This window comes from Phyllostomus hastatus, unplaced genomic scaffold, assembly GCF_019186645.2.
Source record: "Phyllostomus hastatus isolate PE091 unplaced genomic scaffold, TTU_PhHast_1.1 phas_contig_1, whole genome shotgun sequence".
Taxonomy (NCBI): Eukaryota; Metazoa; Chordata; class Mammalia; order Chiroptera; family Phyllostomidae; genus Phyllostomus; species Phyllostomus hastatus.
Window position 1 is genome coordinate 14273226 of NW_025333498.1, and position 23094 is coordinate 14296319.

At 34.5% G+C, this 23094-nt stretch overlaps 1 protein-coding gene across 1 annotated transcript in view; it reads right to left on the minus strand.

Annotated features, from left to right (window-relative positions):
• The window catches only part of AGPS (alkylglycerone phosphate synthase), a 144119-nt gene that overhangs the window by 66089 nt on the left and 54936 nt on the right, over positions 1-23094 (minus strand). The window contains exons 3-9 of the mRNA XM_045838437.1: positions 21855-21945; positions 19540-19660; positions 19367-19441; positions 16177-16248; positions 14582-14661; positions 13248-13328; positions 395-520 (exon numbers count right to left, since the gene is read on the minus strand). Of these exons, the coding sequence (XP_045694393.1) occupies positions 395-520; positions 13248-13328; positions 14582-14661; positions 16177-16248; positions 19367-19441; positions 19540-19660; positions 21855-21945 (646 nt within the window). The remainder of the gene's footprint in view (positions 1-394; positions 521-13247; positions 13329-14581; positions 14662-16176; positions 16249-19366; positions 19442-19539; positions 19661-21854; positions 21946-23094) is intronic.

The window sequence follows — 23094 nt, forward strand, 5'->3', positions numbered from 1 at the left end:
TTCTACACAAAAAGTTTTGTTTTTTTTTTTTCAGAAAAAATAAACATAAAAACCTATAAGGCAAAAGAGTAGAAATGACCAGATCATCTAAGTAAATTGATTAAAATCTTGGTAGAGTTGAAGACCAAAGCTCCATGAGGATTACAAAGTAATATTTATATATAAGTCAGATACTATGAAGCATTTACAAAACTTAAATATCAGTCACCTGAGGAGTACCCTTAAGTAATGACCATTGTGTCTTTTAACTTTTCTATCATACAGTGTTACCATAATCAAGAGAAGTATACTGAGAGGACTCCACCATCCAACTCGATTTTTAAAGGCTGTCATCATTTTATAATACTCTCTATATAGTAATCAATTACTATATAATAAATCAGAAAAAATTTACCAGGTCTTCAATATTGCCATAGATATTCTTCTTCATGCCTGATGCCCGAGTAGACACCCATCCTCCCACAGTGCTGAATTCCATGGAATCTGGTTCATGACCTGTACAATAACCACTTTCTTTAAGCTGAAAAACAAAAATGTAATGTTTTACTAGTGAAAATGGTCCCATTTCACACAGCACTCAACACATTAACTCTTTCCACTTTAAAATTCCCATATGTCCCTGGAATTTGGACTCATTAAAACCTATATAGAAAAAGAAATACTTCTTTATCATAATTGCCCAAAAAAATTTTTAAGCTTTTGCCTCAAGGAAAACTTTACAAAACTAAAAAATGTGATCCAAAAGACAGCTGTATTTTCCACAATTGACCATCCAATCTTACTCCTTATATCCTTTTATTTTAAAGCCAACTACCCTCCCTAATTTTTTTTTCACAGAGACCATTTAAATACTTATAGAGATCAGATTATTCTTAAACAACTGCCAACTTCACCTAAACACTTCCAATAAATAAAGCACTTAATCTCTGTTCTCCCTACCCTAATATAATATGCAGCAGGCCTGCAGAAAATCCAAGCAAATTGCCTGTACTTAATTCTCTCAAGGAGTCATGTGTTTTAATGTACAGCCATCTGGCTAGGTTTCCTGCATGTAATACTGTCATTTATTTGTGATGCAGATCATGCATTCCTGTACATTAAATAGTCACTTGTTTCTCATTTTTCTAAATTAGTTTGGCTTTGCCATCTGCACAGCACCTGAGGTTGAATGGGTGCCCTTTACTGCAACAACACTGAAGCCATTCCACCGAAATCATTTTAAAGATCCAGCCATCTCGCATCAAACAGTACAGACACCACCATCTGCACACCCACTGTCTGTTGCACTCAAGCCCATCAATCTGTGTTGACCATTTGATAGTCGTCCAGTTAAGCAACTGCTTCTATTTTTCAAGTAAGCCATGCGTAGATGTAGAATATGTCAGCTATGTTTTATACACATATTTAAGTACAGTATGAAAGTTGTAATCCAAAATTTGAGGGCCAATTAGGTTAAATATAATTTGTTAGCTTCTGTAACACAAGCAATACAAATTATTTACCTTTTCTAGTTTTGTTGCTAGGAAAACAAGGTCTAAAAATATATCAGTTGTTACATAATAGGATTTTTTTTCACCAAATCCTTAATAAATTTATTTAATTTTGAGAGATTAATAATCACCCACAAGTAGGTAGCTTAAATACATGACTGAACAGATAAAAATAAAGATTATCAGACTGCTAATAGTTCTTCCCTAATTTCCAAACGATCTATATTCATATTATTTACTCTCAAAAGGCTACTGTTACTCAAATTTTCTAAAATTAGGAGAAGGAAAAGAAAAGACATTCATGAAGGACTTAGATGTGCTAAGTACTGAACAGGGAGTTTTCACATATCCTCATGACAAAATCTCCACATTATGTATACAGAAGCAAATACACACCTAAGCTATTTCTGTGAGTGCATACAGAGTACTGAAAAGCACATACAAGAAAGTACATACAAGAAAGGAAACTACCCAGAACCAGAGAAAAAAATAATCTAAAAAAATCAGAGAACAGCCTGGGAGAATATACTTGCAAAAGATACATCTGATAAAGGACTGTTACCCAAAATATACAAAGAACTCTTAAAACCCAACGATAAGAAAACAAACAATCCAATTAAAAAATGGGCCAAAGACATTAATAGAGACCTCACCAACGATAGCAAGTAATCATAAGATGCTTCACATCATATGTCATCAAGGAAAGATAAGATAAAATATCAACAAGATACCATTACAAACCTATATAAACAGCCAAACTCCAGAACACTGCCAACACCAAATGCTAGTGAGAATGTGGAGTAATAAAAACTCTCATACAATGCTAGTCAAGATGTAAAATGGTACAGCCACTTTGAAAGACAGTGGCTGCTACATCTCAATATATAACCTAGTAACTGAACACCTTGGTACTTACTCAAAGGAGCTGAAAATTTATGTCTTATGAAAATCTGCACACAGATATTTACAGCAGCCTAATCATATATTGCCAAAGCTTAGAAGCAACCAAATGTCCTTTAGAAGGTGAATAAATAAATAAACTGTGGTATATCTAGACAATGGAATATTATTCAATGCTAAAAAGTAATGAGCTATCAAACCATGAAAAGATATGGAGGCCCCTTAAATGCATATTACTAAATGAAAGAAGCTAATCTGAAAAGACTACATTATTTTGTGATCCCAACTATATGACATTCTAGAAAAGGCGAAATTATTTAGACAATAAAAAAATCAGTGGCTGCCAGGGAGATGAACAGGCACAACACAGGATTTTTAGGGTACTGAAAATGTTCTGTATGATATTATAATGAGAAATAATGTTATTATACATTTGTCCAAACCCATAGAATGTACAAAACCAAGGAGGAACTCTAAGATAAACCATGGACTTTGAGTAATTATGTCAACGTAGGTTCAATCTTGGTGAAGTATCATTCTGTTAAGTGAGGGAGGCTGTGCATATGTGGGGGCAGGGGGCATGTAAGAACTCTCTCGGAACCTCCCTATCCCTTTTGTTGTAAACTTAGAACTGCTCCTAAAAAATAAAATGTTTTTTTAAAGAAATAAAGACATTTTCAGACAAAAGAGAAAGAATTCATCGACAATAAAGATATGTTAAAGGAAGTCCTCCAAGCAGTAGGTAAATAACACTGGATGAAATTAAAGGTACTAGAAAGGGTAACTAGATAGGTAAATGCATAATTTTTTTCTTATTATTTAAATATCTTTAAAGATAATTGCCTTTTCAACAAAAACAAAACAATGTATTATAGGCTTTACAAATAAAGTGACAATAATTACACAAAGAAGACCAGGGAATAGGGAAGTACTGTAAGGTTCTTATACTAAGCTCTGAAATGTTATTTTATCACTTAAAGGTACATTTTCAAGTTAAACATGTATAAACACTAAAACAACCCTTAAAATAACAAAACAAAAAGTTATAGCTAATAAAGAAACAAAGGAAATAAAACGGTATCATAAAGAATATTCAATCCAAAAAAAGAGGCAACAAATGCAGGGGTAAAACAACTAACAACAAATGCGAAATACTGAAGACAAAAAGCAAGATGCCAGACTGAAACTGAACCACATATTGAAGGTAAATGGTCTAAATACCGCAATTAAAAGGTATAGTTTGTCAGTTTAGATAAAAAGTAAAGACCCAATTTATGCTATCCACAGAAAAAAAAAGCACTTTAAATATAAAGACAAAAATTAGCTATAAGTAACAGAATAAACTAGGAAAAAGATATACCTTGCTAACAAATCAAAAGAAAACTGGAATGGCTGTTTTAATATTGGCTGAAGTAGATTTCAGGCCAAGAAATAGTATCAGGAAGAAAGAAAGGTCATTTTATATTGACAAAATGGTTCTCAATCAAGAAGATACAATAATCGTAAGCATCTATTTCCCTAATAACAGAGCTTTAGAGTATATGAAATAAAAACTGATTAAAACTACAAGAAAAAATAGACCTACAATGATAGTTGAATATTCTAATTCCCTTCTCTCAAAATTGATTTAAAAAGTAGACAGAAAATAAAAAAAGATATCAAAAGTCTGAACAACACCATAAATGAATTGACCTAAAAGACATTGACAGACTACTCCAACCAAAACCAGCAGAAGACACTCTTCTAAGTGTACATGAGACATTTATAAGATACACCATAATGTGGGCCATAAAACATGTTCAAATAATTTGAAAGCATTTAACACATATAAAGTATGTTTTCTGAACACAATGGAACTAACATAGAAATCAGTAAAAGAAGGATGTCTGGAAAAATACCCCAATTTTTGGAAACTAAATAATAACTTATAAGCACCCCATGGGGTAAAAGAAAAAAATCAAAAGGGAAGTAAAAAATATTTTGAAATGAATGAAAATAAATACACATATCAAACCGTGTAGAATACCAATGAATAGTTGGAAAAATGTATAGTACTGAAACCTACATTAGAGAAGAAAAATAATAAGTTCCCTCATATTCCATCTTAAAAGACAAAAATCATTTGACCAAATTGAACATTCATTCCTAATAAAAACTCCCTGCAAACTAAGAGAGAATGAACTTTTTCCAGCTTAATAAAGGGCAACCACAAAAAAAAACTTACAGTTAACATCATAATTAATTATAAAGAACTAAATACATCTCTCCTAAATCAGGAACAAGACAAGTAAGTCCATTCTCACTTCTTTTTGAACTTGTATTAAAGGTTCCAGCCAGCACAATGAGAAGAGAAAAATAAATAAGGCATACAGATTAGAAAGGGAGGAGTAAAACCGCCTTTATTCTCAAAGGACACGGCCATATATGTAGATAATCCAATGAGAACTACAAGAAAACTTTTAAAACTAATTAGTGAATTTAGCAAGATATAAATAAGATCGCTATACAAAAATCAACTGTATTTCTATATACTAACAGAACATTCAGAAATGGAAAACTTTTAAAAACATAATTTACTATATATACAATATTTAGAGACAAATCTCATTTTAAAAATATGAAGATCTGTATACTGAAAACCAAAAGACACTGCAGAGAGAAATTATATACCAAAAAACCCCCCCTAGAGATATTCCATGTTCATGAGTCAGAAGAATCAATATTGTAAAGATGTGGGTTCTAGCCCTGGCTGGTGTGGCTCAGTGGATTGAGCACCCGCCTGTAAACCACAGAGCTGCCAGTTGAATTCCCAGTCAGGGCACATGCCTGGGTTGCAGGCCAGGTCCCTAGTGGGGGGGGCACACCAGAGGCAACCACACATTGATGTTTCTCTCCCTCTCTTTCTCCTTCCCTTCCCCTCTCTCTAAAACTAATCTTAAAAAAAAAAAAAGATGTGAGTTCTCCCCAAAATGATAAAGAATTGATGCAAATCCAATCAAAATCCCAACAGGCTATTTTCACAGAAATTAACAAGCTGATTAAAAACTTCACATGAAGGTTCAAAGAACCAAGAACTGCCAATACAACTCTGAAAAAGATTTATGATAAATCTACAATAACCCAGACAATATGACACTGGCATAAAGACAGGCAATAGATCAATGGGACAAAACAGAGTCCAAAACTAGAAGCACACATAAATGTACAACAGATTTTATATTTTTATGATGGTGTGAAGTTAGTTCAGTAAAGAAGGGAAAGATTACTTATCAAATGGTGCCGGAATAACTAGATATCCACGTGTTAATAAAAAACAACAAAATAAAACTTGAATCCATTCTTTGCACCAAACACAAACATTAACTGAAAATCTTCAAAACTCATCATATGGAAACAGTCTAAATGCCCAACAACAGATAAATAAATTTTTAAAATGTGGTTATACACATGCACTGAGATATTGTACGTTCATGAGAAAGAAGGATATTCTGCCACAGGCAACAACATGAATGAACCTTGAGCACATTATGCTAAGTGAGATAAAGACGAATACTGTAAGATACCAATGTGTGGAATCTAAAAAAGCCAAACTCGTAAAAAACAGAGTAAAATGGTGGTTACCAGGGAGTGGGAGGTAAGGGATAAGAATGATGTTGTTTAAGGGTATAAACCTGAGACAAATAGTAAATAAATCCTCAGTATCAAACACACAATATAACGAATACAGACAATAATATTGCTTCACAATGATCAAACTCATTAAGGGACAAAAACTTATCTCCACCACTAAAACAAGACAATTATGAAATGTGATATAGGTGCCAAATATCATTATAATATCAATCATATTACCATACATAAATGTATCAATTTAACATATTGTACACCTTAAATTTACACAATATGTCAGATAAATTGAATAAAAAATGCTCAGACACTTACATGTAAAGAAAAAACTGTCAAACTCAACTAGTAGAAAATCTTTTTCTATAACATCATGTTAACCAAGGGTTTCTAGATATGATAACAATATATAAAATAAAAATTAATACACTGTATTTCATCAAAATTAAAAACATGTACCATTCAAAATACTCTATAAAGAGAATGAAAAGATAAGCCAGAGACTGGGAGAAAATACTTGCAAACCATACATCTGAAAAAGGACTTAGCCGTATATTTTGGACTATAAGATGGACTCCCCCACCCCAAATTTGGGAGAAATAGTGGTTGTTAATGCTGCTGTTGAGCTCTGTTTACATTTACATTGGTGAAATATTATATTATTTATGTTATTAAATATTTTAGCACATTTTTTGCTTCACAATTTTTTTTCCTATTTTCCTCCTTTAAAACCTAGGTGTGTCTTATGGTATGAAAAATACGGTATATCCAGAATACATTTTTTAAAATTCCTAAAATTCAACAATAAGAAAGCAAAAACCCAATTTACAATTCCAGAAAACACATAAACAGATACCTCACCAAAGAAGATATATGGATGGCAAATACACTTGAAAAAATGTTCAAAAGAGTTGCATTCCAGAAATGCAAATTAAAATCACAATGTGATACCATAACACATCTACTAGAATGACTAAAATTTAAAAGTCTAACAATAACAAGTATTGGTGAGGATGTAAACAAACCAGAACTCTTATATAGTGCTGGTGGGAATATAAAATGATGCAGTCCGGGAAAATGGTAGTTTTTCAAAAAGGTAAACATATACTTACCATTTGATTTACTCATTTTCATTTTTAAATATTTGCACAAGAAAAATGAAGTATATGTCCCTATAAGAACTTGCACATGAATATTCACATTAGCTTTACTTGTAAGAGCTGAAAACTGGAAATAACCCGTGTCCAAAAAGTGAATGGTTAAACAAACAGTGATATATCTATCTATACAATGAAATCCTACTGAGCAATAAATGCAACATGTGTGAATCTTGACATAATTATGCCTAGTGAAAGAAACCATACTCTCACTCCCCACAAAAGAATGCATGACTCAATTTTAATGAAATTGACGGACATTTAAACAAATCTACAGTACCAGAAAGCAGATCAGTGATTGTCAAGGGCAAGGCAAGGGTGAGTTGCAGAGGATAATAAATAGGCAAGAGGAAAGTTCTGAAGTTGGTGAATATGTTCATTATCTTGATCGTGGTGATGGTTTCATGGTTGTATTCATGTATCAAATTTATGAAGTGTATTTTTTTAAATCATTTTACAATTGACATGCAATATTATATGGTTCAGGTATACACCCCAGTGATTAGCCATTATGTAACTTACTAAGTGATCATCCTGATAAATCTCATACCCATCTGACACCACAGCTATTAGAATATTATTGACTGTATCCACTATGCTGTACTCTACATCGCCATGACTACTCTGTAACAACCAATTTGTACTTCTTAAGCCCTTCACTGTTTCCACCCACCTCCCAATACCCCTCCCATCTGGCAACTGTCAAAATATTCTCTGTATCTATGAGTCTGCTTCTGTTCTGATGGCTGATTTCTGTTTTTTAGAAACAGAAACAGTTTTAAAAACAGGTTTTATTCAACTGTTGATATATGCATTTATTGCCATTTTATTGTTTATATTTTTATCTTAGTTTTTTCTTCTCCTTAAGAAAGACCCTTTAACATTTCATTTAATACTGGTTTGGTGTTGATGAAATCTAGCTTTCTCTTGTCTGAGAAGCTCTTTATTTGCCCTTCAATTCTGAATGATAGCTTTGCTAGGTAGAGTAATCTTGGTTGTAAGTGGTTGCTTTTCATCACTATGCATATTTATTGCCATTCTCTTCTGGCCTGCAAAGTTTCTGTTGAGAAATAAGCTTAACAGTTTTATGGAAGCTCCCTTGTAGGTAACTAACCACTTTTCTCCAGCTGCTTTTAAGGTTCTCTCTGTCTTTAACCTTTTGCATTTTAATTATAATGTGTTGTGGTGTGGGCCTCTTTGGGTTCATCTTGCTTGAGACTCTCTGTGCTTCCTGGACTTGTATATGTCTACTTCTTTCACCAGGTTAGGAAAGTTTTCTTTCTTTTTTTCAAATAGGTTTTTAATTTTTTGCTTGCTCTCTCTCTCCTTCTGGCACACCATGATGCATGCAAATGTTGGTAAGTTGTCCCAGAGGCAACTTACCTTGTAAGGAGTTACACGATCTCCATTTTTTGGATTCTTTTTTCTTTTTGCTGTTATGATTGAGTGTTTTTGCTTGCTTATATTCCAAATTGCTGATTTCTCAGCTTCATCTACCTTGTAAATTATTCTTCATTTCAGTTAGTGTATCCTTCAGGTCTGACTAGTTCTTTTTCATGGATGCTATGTCATTTTTCATACTGTTGAAGTTCTCACTAAGATCCTTGAGCATCCTTATAACCACTGTTTTGAATTCTCCATCTAGCAGTTTCCTTGCCTCTATTTCACTTAGGTCTTTTCCTGGAGATTTCTCCTGTTCTTTCATGTGAAACCTGTTTCTTTGTCTCTGCATTTTGAATGCTTCCCTGAGTGTGTTTCTATGTACTAGGTAGAGCTGTTATATCTCCCAGACTTGGTAGAGTGGCTCTGTGTTACAGATGTCCTACAGGGCCCAGTGGCACAACCTCCTCAGTCACCTGAGCTGGGCACTCTAGGTGTGCCCTCATGTGGCTTTGTGCACTGTCCTGTTGTAGTTGAGCCTTGACTGCTGTTGATGTAAGCTGGGAGAGACTGACCCCAAAGCCAACTGACTGCAAGGACTAGTTGTGACTACAGTGGAGAAGTTTCTGTGCAGGAGGCAATCCTCAGAAGCAGGACTTGCTTCAGTGAGGCTTTACTGCTCACTGACTCCACCCTTGAGTGGGTAGCTAATGGAGATGGCAGGGCTATAAGTCTGCTGTGTTCTGAAGCTGTCCAACAGATGCACTGGCTCTGGGGCCTCCCAGGAGGTATAAGGTCAGCCAGCTGTGCCCTGCCTGGGGCCACATAGCACAAGCTACAGAGCAATCTGCAGATGGCTGCTCCTTGTGTTGGGCTTGGAGGTGCCCAGGAAAGGACAGTGGAGACTGGATGCCACTAGTGCTGGTCCTAGGACCACTTAGCAAGAGGCGTGGGGTACACAGAGGCCAGATGCTGGTTGTTTGAGTGATTTTAAGGAAGTCCAAAGCAGGAGGCAAAAGAGGCCACTTGTATGGAAAAGCCACTGAAAACAGCTTGGGTGGGTCTGCAACCTGCATGGGGCCATAACTTGGGTGGAGTAGCATCTCAGGGAATTGCCAGAGCAAGGTGAACAGTATAAGCCAGGTTGATGGAGACTCAGATGTAGTGCCCACCTGCCAGCTCTGTGGGGGTGTTGTCTCAGAAAAGCAGCAGTGGCTTCTCTCAGCACTTTATTCAGGGAGAAAGCTGCCCCTCTGATGCCAGAAATTTCGGTTCCTCCCCATATGTTCCTGGTGCCTTTCAAGTTGCCACCCCAGTGCTACAGCTCAGAGCGAGTGAATCCATGTAAATCCATGTGCAGTCTCTTTAAGAGGAACTACCTGGGACTACAGAAGCCCTCTGTCTCACTCAGCCACAATCCCTGCTAGATTTTACAGCTCGTAATTATGGAATCTTCTCTTCCTGGCCCTGGAACCTGGGGCTGGGAAGCCTGGTGTGAGGACCCTTTGCTCCTCATGGAGGACCTCTGCAGCTAAGATAGCCCTCCCAATTTCAAACCACCACACATGGGTGTGGGACAAGCCTATTTCATGTCTCCACCACTCCTACCAGTTTCAATGTGGCTTCTTCTCTAAATCTCTAGTTATAGGACTTCCATTCTGCTTGATTTCAGGCAATTCTGAATGATGGTTGTTCTGTAGTTTGGTTGTAATTATGATGTGGTTGTGGGAGGATTACAGTACCACATTAACCTACACCACTATCTTGACCAGAAGCCTCTCGAGTTGTACATTTTAAATGAGTACAATTTACTGCATGACAATTATACCTTAATGAAACTATTATAAAGTAACAAAACAAAATAAATGACTCCAAGGATTTTAGCCCAAACTGCCCAAAGTACTGAATTTCCATCAACTGAGAATTAGAAGGCTACAGAATAAGCAAACTGTGGACAAAACGAGAAATTCAATTTTTATTTATTTTTCTAAAGCTGCTCTTTTTAATTTAAATATTTATTAATTTGTTTATTTAATTAGAGGGGAAGGGAGGGAGAAAGAGAGGGAGAGAAACACAGATGCAAGAAAGAAACATCAATCGGCTGCCTCTCGTACGTGCTCCAACTGGGGACAACACCTGCAACCCTGGCATCTGCCCTGACCAGGAATCAAATTGGCAACCTTTTGCTTTGCAGGACAATGCTCAATCAACTGAGCCATACCAGTCCGGGGGAATTTCAATTTTTAAAATGTTGCGTTTGTTTAAGACATTTTGTGTAAAATACATATTAGATATACAAGTCAAGACACATCAACCAGGCAACTGGATATGCAAATCTGGAGTTTAAGAAAGTAGAGTGAGGTGACAATATAAATTTGGGAGTCTCTGGCACACAGAAGGAATAGTTAAAGTTAACTGTGCTTGAATGAAGCAGACAGTGCTCAATAAAAACTAGTGGGACAATAAAAGTTCTAAATACTTCATGTCATTAACTTATTTCATCCTAACAAAAAATCTTATGGAGTAGGAATTATTATCTTCATTTTATAAAGAAAGAAACTGAGGCACAGGGAAATGCGTCCCTCGGCAGAAAAGTCCCAGATCCCCAAACTATTAACTGATAAAATGAAGTAGCCAAAGATTTAATAAGCCTAAATTCAAATTCCCCAAATCCATAATACATGTTAGTGACCTCCCTTAAATTTTATGTTTATTAAAATCAATGTAATCTACAAATTAAAAAGATTAAAATCTGTGCTACCCAACTACTATACATGTGTCATTTTAAAACTCCCAGAAGGAAAAAGCAGGATGTTTTAAGCTAGTTACCTAAGTTGAAGTAGAAACTGAAAGACACAGTTTAATGAGGAAGAACTTGAACTGGGATCAAAACGGATACAGAAATTATGTTATAATCTACTGGATGTAAAAAAAGAAAATTCTATATCTGCATCTAGAGAGATATGAACTAGCAGGTAAAATGCCAGAAGTTGCCAGTCTAAGAAAATGTCATTTAAATTTCAAGGAAATATGTTCCTTGAATTTTAATTCTAACCTTTAAAAAATTTGGAAAGGTTAAAATACTACATCAAATATCATAATAAAGGATACAAAATTGGTGGCATAAAAGGCCGTCCTTTGTTATTAAAATATTGCTATGTTGATAATGCCTCATTCAGGCATATTTAAAGACTAATACAGGACTTTTTACAGGGTTTTTCTTCCTTAAATATTATTATTCTGCCCACTGATGTTCAATATAAACTATAATAATTAACAAAACTAATTGCCTTGACTTATATAAAACCTTGACTTATTGAAGATCTTTAACACTGCCTCAACAAATATGTTCAATTTTATTCCAGTTCTCTGTTCTTACTGCATTAAATAAAAAATAAAGACAGTAAACAGTTTAATAATTTTTTTCAAAGCCTTTCATCTAGAATTGTTCACTGGCATAGCAATTTCATTCATCTCTTACCAAGAAAGAAGGAAAAAGACAATAAAAACAAGATCAACCAGCAAGTCACATTTCCTTAAATGTCCTGTTAGTAACAGGAAGGGGTCTCTGTAACCCAAATTGAACAAAGGGGTAAGAACATCACCAACAAATTGGACTTTTCCATCATTTTTATTTATAAGAGCCGAGTTACAGCATTTTACCCATGTTTGAAGGGGCTCAGGGGGCTGCAAGAATCAATACATTTTAATAATTACCTGCTTAGAAACCATGAAGGGAACCTAAAGTTTTCAAAAAATTCATTAGGATCCCCCAAAAAGTGTATAAGGACTTCAAGAGTTTCACTAACTACATGAAATGACCATTTTCAATGAAATTATGCATTGAAAAGTTCAATAAATAGCAAATATCAACATCTACCCAGCTGATACAATTTTATCACCAATTTCTGAAAATTCTATGTCCAATTTGTTCTACTTTGCTCCATTCTTACTACTTTATTTCAGGTCACTATCAGCAGCTGCCTGAATTGCCACATCCTCTTAACCTACCCTTAACGTGCCCCATTCATGTTCCACACGGTAGCCAGACTGTCCAAGTACAAAGATAGTGTTCGAACTTTCAAAAGGGGCTTCATAAGGCCCTTTATGATCTCATCTCTTTGTGTTTTCCTGCCTTCATCCATTACCACTACTACATATACACCCACCCAGTATACAGACACCAAGAATATGTGTTTTCCATATATACACACTAGAGCTCAGCCACACTCAGCTATCTGCAAGCCCCCAAAGCAGCAGTTGCCAGTTAAGCCTCTGTACATGTCACCTCCTAACTGGATTGTTCTCCCCATTCCCCATCTCCTTCTTGCTAATTCTTACCCTGAAGTCTCATGTTAAATGCTGCATTTTTTTTGACAAATTCTTTGTCCAACTCCTTTCCTTCTAATCCCATTTGATGAGTCACAACACCTCACATTTAGCCTTCGCCTACAAATTCTCACTCTGAATTGTAACTGTATGTTGGCCTAACTTTCTGTCATAATATAATATAAGCTATCCACAGGTAGAGGATGGTGTCTTCTTCATTACTGTGTCCTCAGCATCTAGCTCAATGCCCAACCCACAACAGAAAATGAATAAACTCATCAGTGAATGAATGTACTGTGAAAGGTACTTCATTCATAGAAGGGATACATACCAGTTTTTGAAAACCTTAATTAAAGAAATAACATACCTGTCTTTCCAACTCTTGTCCTGTTATGCCAGCCTCTACATGAGCTGTCAGATTGTGCTCATCAACCCAGAGGATTCGATTCTGTTGCAAAGGAATAAAAAAGTCTCATTTCCGTGAACTACTGACATGTCCTCAGGAACTATAACTTTCTAACTCAAAGCAGCAAGTGACAAGAGAGTAATTAGGCAAGCAGGATTACCCCCACCAGAAAGCACCACTTATCCCTAAATACACAACATGACAGACAATGTGATATAGGTAGCGCATTACACAGGAATTGGTTTAAAACACAGACTGTCTTTATTCAGATATTATTTGAATTAAACTCTACCTCTTATCTTAGGCTACTTATTTAACTGTCTCAGCTTAGTATTTCCTTATTTGCAAAGTGTGGATAGCAATACCTACTCACAGTGTTGCTGTAAAAATTAAATGAGATACTACATATATAAAAAGCTTAGCATACATAGTTCCTATCATTTTGTTAGTATTATTTACTGTTAAGTTAGCAATCATATCTAATTTAAGAATATCAGAAAATGACCACCATGAGATTAGAAAAGGATACCTGTAAAAACATTTGAATATAAATGGCATCCCTACTTTATTTTTAATCCAAAGCAGAACCAGAGACCGCAGCTAGAAAACAAAGCACATCCTTGCCTCCTGCTGAAAAAAAGAAACTATCATCTGGCTCAACTTACCAAATATATGCCTGTCAAAAAAATGTTTTTACCATTCTTATTTGACCTAATTTATATGTATCTTGGCAAATTACTGTCTACTGTGAAGAGCAGACTCTGCCCCCCTTCTATCTGGCAGAGCAATCATGTAACACACGGAATCTTCTTCTGGATTCCAGAGAACATGCCACAGTGTCCAACTCTTGGAGCACAATGAGCCAAAACTTCAAAAAATAACCCTATCATTAAAATTAGTTAGCTCCTCTACTCTTCTACAAGAAAAATGCAACAGCATTAGTAAAAATGTGGGGGGCAGGTAAGTTTGGGTGATTCAACTTAACCTTAACTAATATTATTTGTTTTCTTTAACAAATCAGTTCATGTACTGTACCAATATTCTAACCCATGCTTTTCAAATCATCAATTTCACATGCCAATTTGGTAGAATCCATTAAGGTATGGTATGTGCCTTACAGTAAGAGTGAGCTTAGCTTTTAGAGACCTAAACACAAGGGTAACATATACCCATAAAAGTAATTTAAAACAAAATGGACAATGTACTCCTTTTTAATGACAACTAAGACTGAGCCATAACTACACTGTTTAAACCAAACGCTATCTATCTCTGAACACATCTTAGTAATCATATACCATTTGTGAAGTGTCCAAAGAAATGATCGTTCTTGTTTCATCTGCAGGACACATCAGGCCATAGGAGACACTTGTTCCTCCTGTCAAATAAAAAGCAACAACTTTATGTTTAAATGTTTTATTTTTAGCAATATATAGGGCAAACCCCTGTCATAAAGTATACAAATGGGCCTGCTATGGAAGTAACATCTATATCATCTACTTTGCAAAATGTAACGTGTACATGCTGACACACTAAAAGCAAACTCAGCTTGGTTGTATGCTGTGTGCCAAAATGAAAAACTACCACGAAGCTGAAAGCAATGGGATGTGGCTCCACCTCCGGGCACAATCAAGTGGAGCTCCTAGCATTTGTGAAACTCCAAAAACATGATTAGAAAAGTTCTAAGCTAATGTAAAAAATACAAACCCTACCCAATTAAACTAGAAACACCACTGCTTTCCTTCTGCCGTAATTGTGAGATTCACTTATCACTGAAAATAGTATCTTACATGCCCAAACACAAAGGCTTTAATTAGAATACTAAGTTAAAACTGCCCAGGTTACATGATACTCCAAAGCAAATTTGTATGTTCTTTGGCAAAAAAGTGATTTTAATATAAAATAAATAACACATAGTATTTAAACAATGTACTTCTGTTTTCCACTAATATCTGTTGTCAAAGGAAAAATAATTCTTGAAACCAATACAAAACAGTGTTCTTAGTTCTTATCCATATCTGTATCAACACAAATCAGAATAAATTCTAAATTGGTACTTCCTTGTGTCTTAGACAGAAAACATGTAGAAGTCACCTTGATTTAAGGTTAAGAATTATAGGGGGTGTTGATCTATGAGGTCAGCTTAATTTTATAAGGTGAGACCATGAATTGTCAGTTAAAAACATGCATGTGCTCAATGACCGCTCTTTGCTTGCCAGTCACTTGAAATCAGAAAAATATTTCATTAAAAGTAATACTGTAGTGCCTTTGTCGTATGAATTCAACAGGAAGCATCAGCTGAAGAAGGAATCTGAAGCTTCTGATTTGTTGGGGTCCCACGTGCATTCCACTACTTCCAATTCAGTCAGGGAAGGCAATTTCCTTTGGCTTGTGTAAGTTGTTAAAATAATGTGGTTGATGAAAGATCAAGAAAGATCAAATTTGTCTTAAAATGCAAAACAATATTGGTTCTCAGTATTACAAGATATTAATTTAGTCACTAGCGTCCCTGTTGATCTTTTAGGCTGCATGGCATTCCTTCTCAAAGGTTTATGTTGGGGATATTTAACCTTTGAAAACTACTCTCTCTGTAAGGATAAAGGTCAGAAAGTAATTACTAAAGCAGAAATATATTCTCCTTTAGGCATTACAGTCACAGCTTCAACAAGGATCCACAGGGACCAAAGCCATGAACTAAGAGTACATCGCATCTTAGGCAGAGCTACCCAGAACAGAAATGAGGAGAAGCACTGACCAATTTTTCAAAATAACCTTATTACAATTACAAAAATATCTGTTTTCAGGAGGATGGCACAAATACTTAAAATACACATATTTTACATTAAAAGAACAAATTTACAACATGTTAAAATTCAAAAGGCACAATACCTACCCCCAATTGGTATGATACAAAGGTTATATTTGCAAGCTAGATTCACAATCTTAACTACATCATCATGACATGCTGTTGAAAAAAGAGAAAATAAGTTAATCACAGAAACACAAATAAAATCTGGGTAACCCTGCAAAACATGAGTTTATAAAGTAAATTTTGCCTTTATTTACTCATTCATTAACACATGAAATAGCTATATTAAAACAAATTGTTCTTTATTTTTTTAACTTCATTTTTAAATAATTCATATTTACAAAATAGTTGCAAAAAATGGTACAAGAAAATTCCCTTCACCCAGCAGCTGCAAATACTAACATTTTAAGTAACTGTAATTCAATTACTACAATCAAACAACTGGCACTGACAGAATACTACTAACTGATCTGCAGACCTTATTCAAATGTGGCCAACTGTTTCTCTAATATCCTCTTTTCTGGACTGGGATCACATTCTGCATTTGTCACATCTCCCTAATCTTCTTTAATCTGAGACAGTTCCTCGGTCTACCTTTAATTTTCATGACCTGGATACTTTTGAAGAGCATTGATCAGTTACTTTGTAGAAGTCCCTCAATTTGGGTTTGTATGATGTTTTCTCATTATTAAATTCAGGTTATACATTTCGGCAGGAATTCCACAGAATTTGGCAGGAATTCCACAGAAGTAAGGTGCCTTTCTCAGTGTGTTACGTCTGGAGGTATATGAGGTAAACAAGTGTCATTTCTGGTAATGCTAACTTTCCATCATTTGGTTATGTGGTGCCTGCTAGGTTTCTCCAATCTAAAATTATTATCATTAATATGCATCTTATGGGGGGGATACTTCAACTATATAAGAATCATGTTTTTCATCATACTTGCACTAATTTTTGCATCTGTTAAGGATTCTTTATTGTTCTTAAACAAATTTTAAAATATATGTATACTATATGACATGAATTTCCTTTCTACTGTACATAACTGAAAGGTACCTTTATTTTTGTAAAAGTTATAAATAAGAACCTGACTGGAGAAGACTCTAAACACCAAGCAAGAGATGCTAAGACTCAATGTGACTAGCCATAGGGCTTTAAGGAGGGGTAAAACGAGTATTTCAGAAAGATCAATCTTCTTATAGACTATAGAAAAGCATGAAGGAGAAAGAGACTTGAGTTAAGAAAATAATGTAAAAATCAAGGATTACTTGCTAAGGGCCTGAAAAGAAAATAAGGATGCAAAGAAAATATGCAAAAGAATGTCCATTTATGAATATAAAAGCCTTAAATGTCACATCTCAAATTTGCTTAAAGCTAGGAATATACATATGTTGTTTGTATCATTCCAATTTTAAATAAAAATTCATTTTCAAGTTTTTAGACTAAGCTCACAAACCTTACTGTTTGTGGTAAAATTTTTACTAAATATTAATTGTTCATTACCAATTAATAAAATACCTGAAGATGTCTGTTAAAAACCTTTAACAAGGCAAAATTATGTCTAGAATGGTCACCTGATCAGAAGCTATCCCCGACCACGTTACCCGACAAAGCACTCCTGCATCCTCTACCCACCTTATTTTGCTCTCTATGTTCTCACTGTCTTATTTCTCATCATACCACTTATCGCTACTTAATACGTTATATATTTGTTTATTGTTCTGTCCCCTCCCCTCCAATTATATTGTATGGCACCTGAAAACAGGGATTTTTGTTTTGTTCACTGCTTATTCTCAATACCTGGAACAGTACCTAGCACATATTTTCATAGACCTAAAGTTTTGGTATTTAGATCACTGAAAATAATATATAAATACTAAATGTAGTAAGTTATTTTTTAGCATTACTGTTTTTAAAAATCCTTTATTTTTTACACACATACTTACCAGACAAGCTATACCATATGAGTCACTAACTACTTGTCCAAACTAAATAAAAGGGAGCTATCCGCACTGTGTAAAAGTCAGAATGATGACAAACACTGCTGTAAAGAATACCCTAAATCAGACGAGTTACATATACTACAAGTTCTTACTCTTTGACGAGCCCTAGACATCCTATTAAAGCAACATGTAGAAATCGGATTCAGATTATAGCCTAACTTAAAGATATCCAAAATGACAGATTTCCCAGATATGTGAATATATATGTATTACATGCAGTAATATACATATTCAAACTGCAAGATGAGATAGCCACCTTCATTCCATGGAATATCACATTGTGTCAGAACCTGACTTCGTGCAAAGAAAAACTTGAACTTAATCAACAATAGGAAATTTACATTAAAATTAAATAAAGGCCTCAGTGAATTGATAACCTGTTAGGAGACAAACTATTTCCAAGAAGTCATCATAATGGAAAATTCAACAGAATGAAATTAAAATTATAAACTTGATTCAGGCACCAATACACTTTTCAGATAGATTCATGAGGTATGGGACAAAATGGCAAAGGGAATATTTTTGAAAACTTAACTTTTCAAGAGAGTATGAAAGCTTGAAAGGACAAGGCACTTGAAGCATGAGAACTTTTAAGATTACTGCAAAATTCCAGATATGCACTGATAAGGCCCTAAATTGGAAATTGGGATGGAAAAATAAATGGAAGGGCAAAGCTGTGAGAAAAGTATTTTGCAGCATAAAGAAATCTTGGTGCAACAACTGACTAACTCCATATGTTTCTAAAACCTGGATTTTTAAAAAAAGACTTTATTTGTTTTTAGAGAGAGGGGAAGGGAAGCAAGAGACGGAGAGAAACATCAATGTGTGGTTGCCTCTCACATGCCCCTTACTGGGGACCTGGCCTGCAACCCAGACATGTGCCCCAGTAGGTTCACAGGCTGGCACTCAATCCACTGAGCCACATCAGTTAGGGCAAGAACTTAATTTTTTAAATTAATGATCTGAGTATGTCATTATTGATACAAATTTCATTAAACTATGAAATTAACCAAAAATACATTTTTCTACTGAACTAATATGGTATTTATTTATTTATTTAAAATAAAGACTCATCATCAACAAAATCAATCATTAAAACCAACAGTTCAGGATGATCAGCGTAAGAAAGAACTTCATGACCTTCAGCAACCTCTAAAAATACAGCTACCTATGTATTTTTTAACTCATATGTTAAAAATTACATATTTCAAATACTAAATTTACTTAAAATTTAACAATGCTAAATTAAGAATACAAGAAAAAGAACTTACTTGGCCATATAACTATATCAGGAATGCGATGAAAAATTCCTTCCCTGAGCAAAAATATCTCATGAAGACAATGACCTGTTTCATGATTTTAAAAAGAAAATGCAAAAACATCTTAAATTACAGTAATAAAAATAAAAATTAAAAATAAATAGCACTTATATAAAATTGCTTACCATGAGCTCTAAATACTCGATCATCTGCTTCTTGTGAATATGAAATAGTAGTTTCTTTAAGCTCACGAAGAAAATCTTCATTTACAATAGAAGGAGGTGTATCACTAGGATTTAAGGATGCCTAGAAAATAAAATTGGTTTCTTTGGCTTATCTCTAGAAAACAAATTTTGAATACCTCTATTAGGGAGAGTGACTATAAACTATAAAAGGTTTTACTATACAAACTCAGTCAGAAGCATAGAAAAATACCAAATAATATGTATGGAAACCAACTTTGTAACAATAACAAATGGTCTGGTTAATGACACTCTGTAACATGAGTTACAGAAGCCTTATGTTTCTTCATTTGCTTCCATGGCCCACCTTTTTCTTATTTCTAAGAATTGCGATCAACAGCAAGGATGACTGTAAACTCAATTTTCAATTTCAGATTAAGGAGACAAGGGGAAAGCTGTATGACTTTTGCATTATCTACATTTTAATCTATAGATAATATGTAACATTTCCTATATCCCAATTGTTATTTTAAAATGAACAGCAAAAAGACTCACAATATAAGTAATAAAGCCATTTTATATAATTGCTTTAAAACTCACAATATAATTATAAACTTGATACTTAATTTCAACTAACAAGTAACTTGAAACATTAATCTTTAATTTTAAACCTACGTGACCTTGGGGAAATCACCCAACCTCTGTGAACTTTGGCTTCTGGATCTGTTAAATGAGCTTATCACTACCAAATTTATACAGCTGTCATTAGGACAAAAGGTTAAAGGTGATTACTTTTGTGAAAAGCACTTAACATCATCTAGCATATAGAAGGAGATCTATAAATGGCTGCCCAAGTCAAATCGGCTATTAAAAAAATATCATGATATAGTATTTCAAAAAAAGAAAATATAAAAATATGTAAAAAGCCCTGGCTGATGTGGCTCAGTGATTTGAGTGCTGGCCTGCATACCAAAAGGTCGCTGGTTCGATTCCCAGTCAGGGCACATGCCTCAGTTGAGGGCCAGGTGCCCAGCTGGGGGTTCATGAGAGGCAACCACACATTGATGTTTTTCTCCCTCTTTCTCCCTCTCTCTAAAAATTAATAAAATATATTTTTTAAATATGTATAAAAATATATGATATTTATATAGCTTTTTAGTATCTTATTAAGGATCTGTATTTAATTTTTAATTACATAGTTGGCCTCTGTATCTGTATCAAATAAGTTTTTTTAAAAAATCCCTGAAAGTTCCAAAAAGCAAAATTTGAATTTGCCATGTGACAAGCACTATGCTGAATCCATGCAAATGAAGTAATATGTGGGCATGCACTGCTATAGATTATATGCAAAAATAGGCTATGTGCAAATATCACAGCATTTTATAGGAGGGTCCTGAGAATCCACAATTTTGGTCTTCACAGGGGTCCCGGAACCAATCCTCAGTGGGATTATTATATGAGTATATTTATGTAATAAATATTTATTGAGTGGATGGTATAAGCCAGGCACTGTTCTAGGCCCTACCTGGGAAGACAGCAGTGAATTAAACAAGAAAAAAACATCCTAACCTCATGGAATCTATCCTACAGTGAAAGGAAATAACCAATAGAACCCCAACAAAACATACAGATTACTATTTTGTTAAATACCAGAAAACTGAAAAGGGCTCAAAGCAGGGGAAAAAACGTATGTAAATAAAACTGGTGAAATGTCTGAATGCAGTATGTAGATTGCATCAATGTAAAAAAATGTAATTATAAATAAGAGAGAGAATTAAGGAGATGAAAAAAGAGATCTTTTAAGAAAAGTTAAAAGAATTTGTTTTGGGAAAGGAAGGAATTAGTTGTTTAGCTTCATTTAATTACTAGAATAAAATGTATCAATGGATTTATGAATAAAGTAAGTCCTCACTGAATACCTACAGTCCTTAATAATATGGTAGATATAATGAAGAATATAGTGTTAACCGTAGCCTCTGCACTTGTGGAACTTATATCCAGTCAGAGGGACATGCAGAATACCATGCCACAGCAAATAATAATAAATAATAAAAATCATAATAATATAAGGAAATACTAACATTTCATTAGTCTGATATGTATACAGTTTAACAATTTTCTAATCCTACTCTCAGAAAAGTGAAACTATACCTTACTTAAGAAGGTCAAGAAAATAGTAGACTCCATAACAACAACAAAAAAAAACATGACAAATGCATTAAAGCAACTATGACAAATTACATAGATCAGTCTAATTAATTTGGAATCAAACACACACACAGGGTTAAGCATATTGGTAATCATTATTATCTGCTTACTTTAGAGGTAGTTTTATGCTCCACATTTACTCCAAGGGTATTCTGGACCCATTCTCTAAAACTTGGTAAAGCCATGCCACTAAGAAGGTACCTAAGGTACAAAAAAAGTAAAACATTAGAATAAGGTATCCTCATTTAAATTTCAATCCTAAATTTACTTCAGTAATGGTCAAACAGTTTATAAAAAACCGACCCTTTCCTATACAATCATAAACTCTAGACAAAAACAAAACAAATAAAATCCAACTATCTCCAGGCCATAAACCAAAAGCAGGCAAAAGGGAGTGTGCTTGGCAGAAGGAAACTGTACTACATGAGTTTCTTTTTTGTTTCTCTCTTTAAACAGGCTTTGGCTTTAGGGAAAGCTCCAGCTGGTCCCACAAAAAGAAACAAAAGTGCAGAAAACCCACAGTCTTCCTGGCTTGAAGAACCAGAGGGCAGTATCTGAAGTGAGCAGAGAACCTAGGAAGTACAGGAAAATCACGGAAAAGGAGAGTCAGAAAGAGACATATATAAACTCTGCCCAAATGTTTGCCTGACCTTGAATTACACATTTATTGAGCAGATGCTAAGCAACCCCACTAAGCTTAAAAGAACTGAACAGAAAACTTAGCTGCTCACCACCACAGAGGGAAATTGGGAGTTTGAGATCAGTCAAGTTAATTGCTTGATGGAAAAAAAAAAAAAGAGAGAGCCTCTTCAGAAGAATGTAACAGAATCCAGAATCCAGAGTCTGTACAACATACCATTAACAATGTCCAAGATACACTCCAAAATTACTAGACATGAAGAAATAAAGTGTGATCCATAACTGAGAGAATGGCCCCAAGTTGATTCAAGATACCAAAGACAGAACACAAAGATTCTAAAGCAGCCACAATTATGCTAAAGGACAAAAGTAGAAATATATTCCCAGTGAGTAACAGAAACTATAAAAAGAACAGAAATTCCATAATTAAAACTCTGAAATAAAAATTCACTGAAGGAACTTAAGAGCAGATTAGAGATGTCTTAACTAATAGAGCAACAATACATATACAATCTGAAGAAAAGAAAAAATTTTTTTAAAAATATAGAGATCTTCAAGGACCTAAGAAACAGTAACAAAAGACTACCATACAAATAAATGAAGTCCTAACAAGGAGAGGAAAGAAGTATTTGAAAAAGCAATGGCTGGAAGTTTCCAAATATAATTGAAAGACAAAAATTTAGAAATTTAAGGCCAGAAAACTTGAAGAGG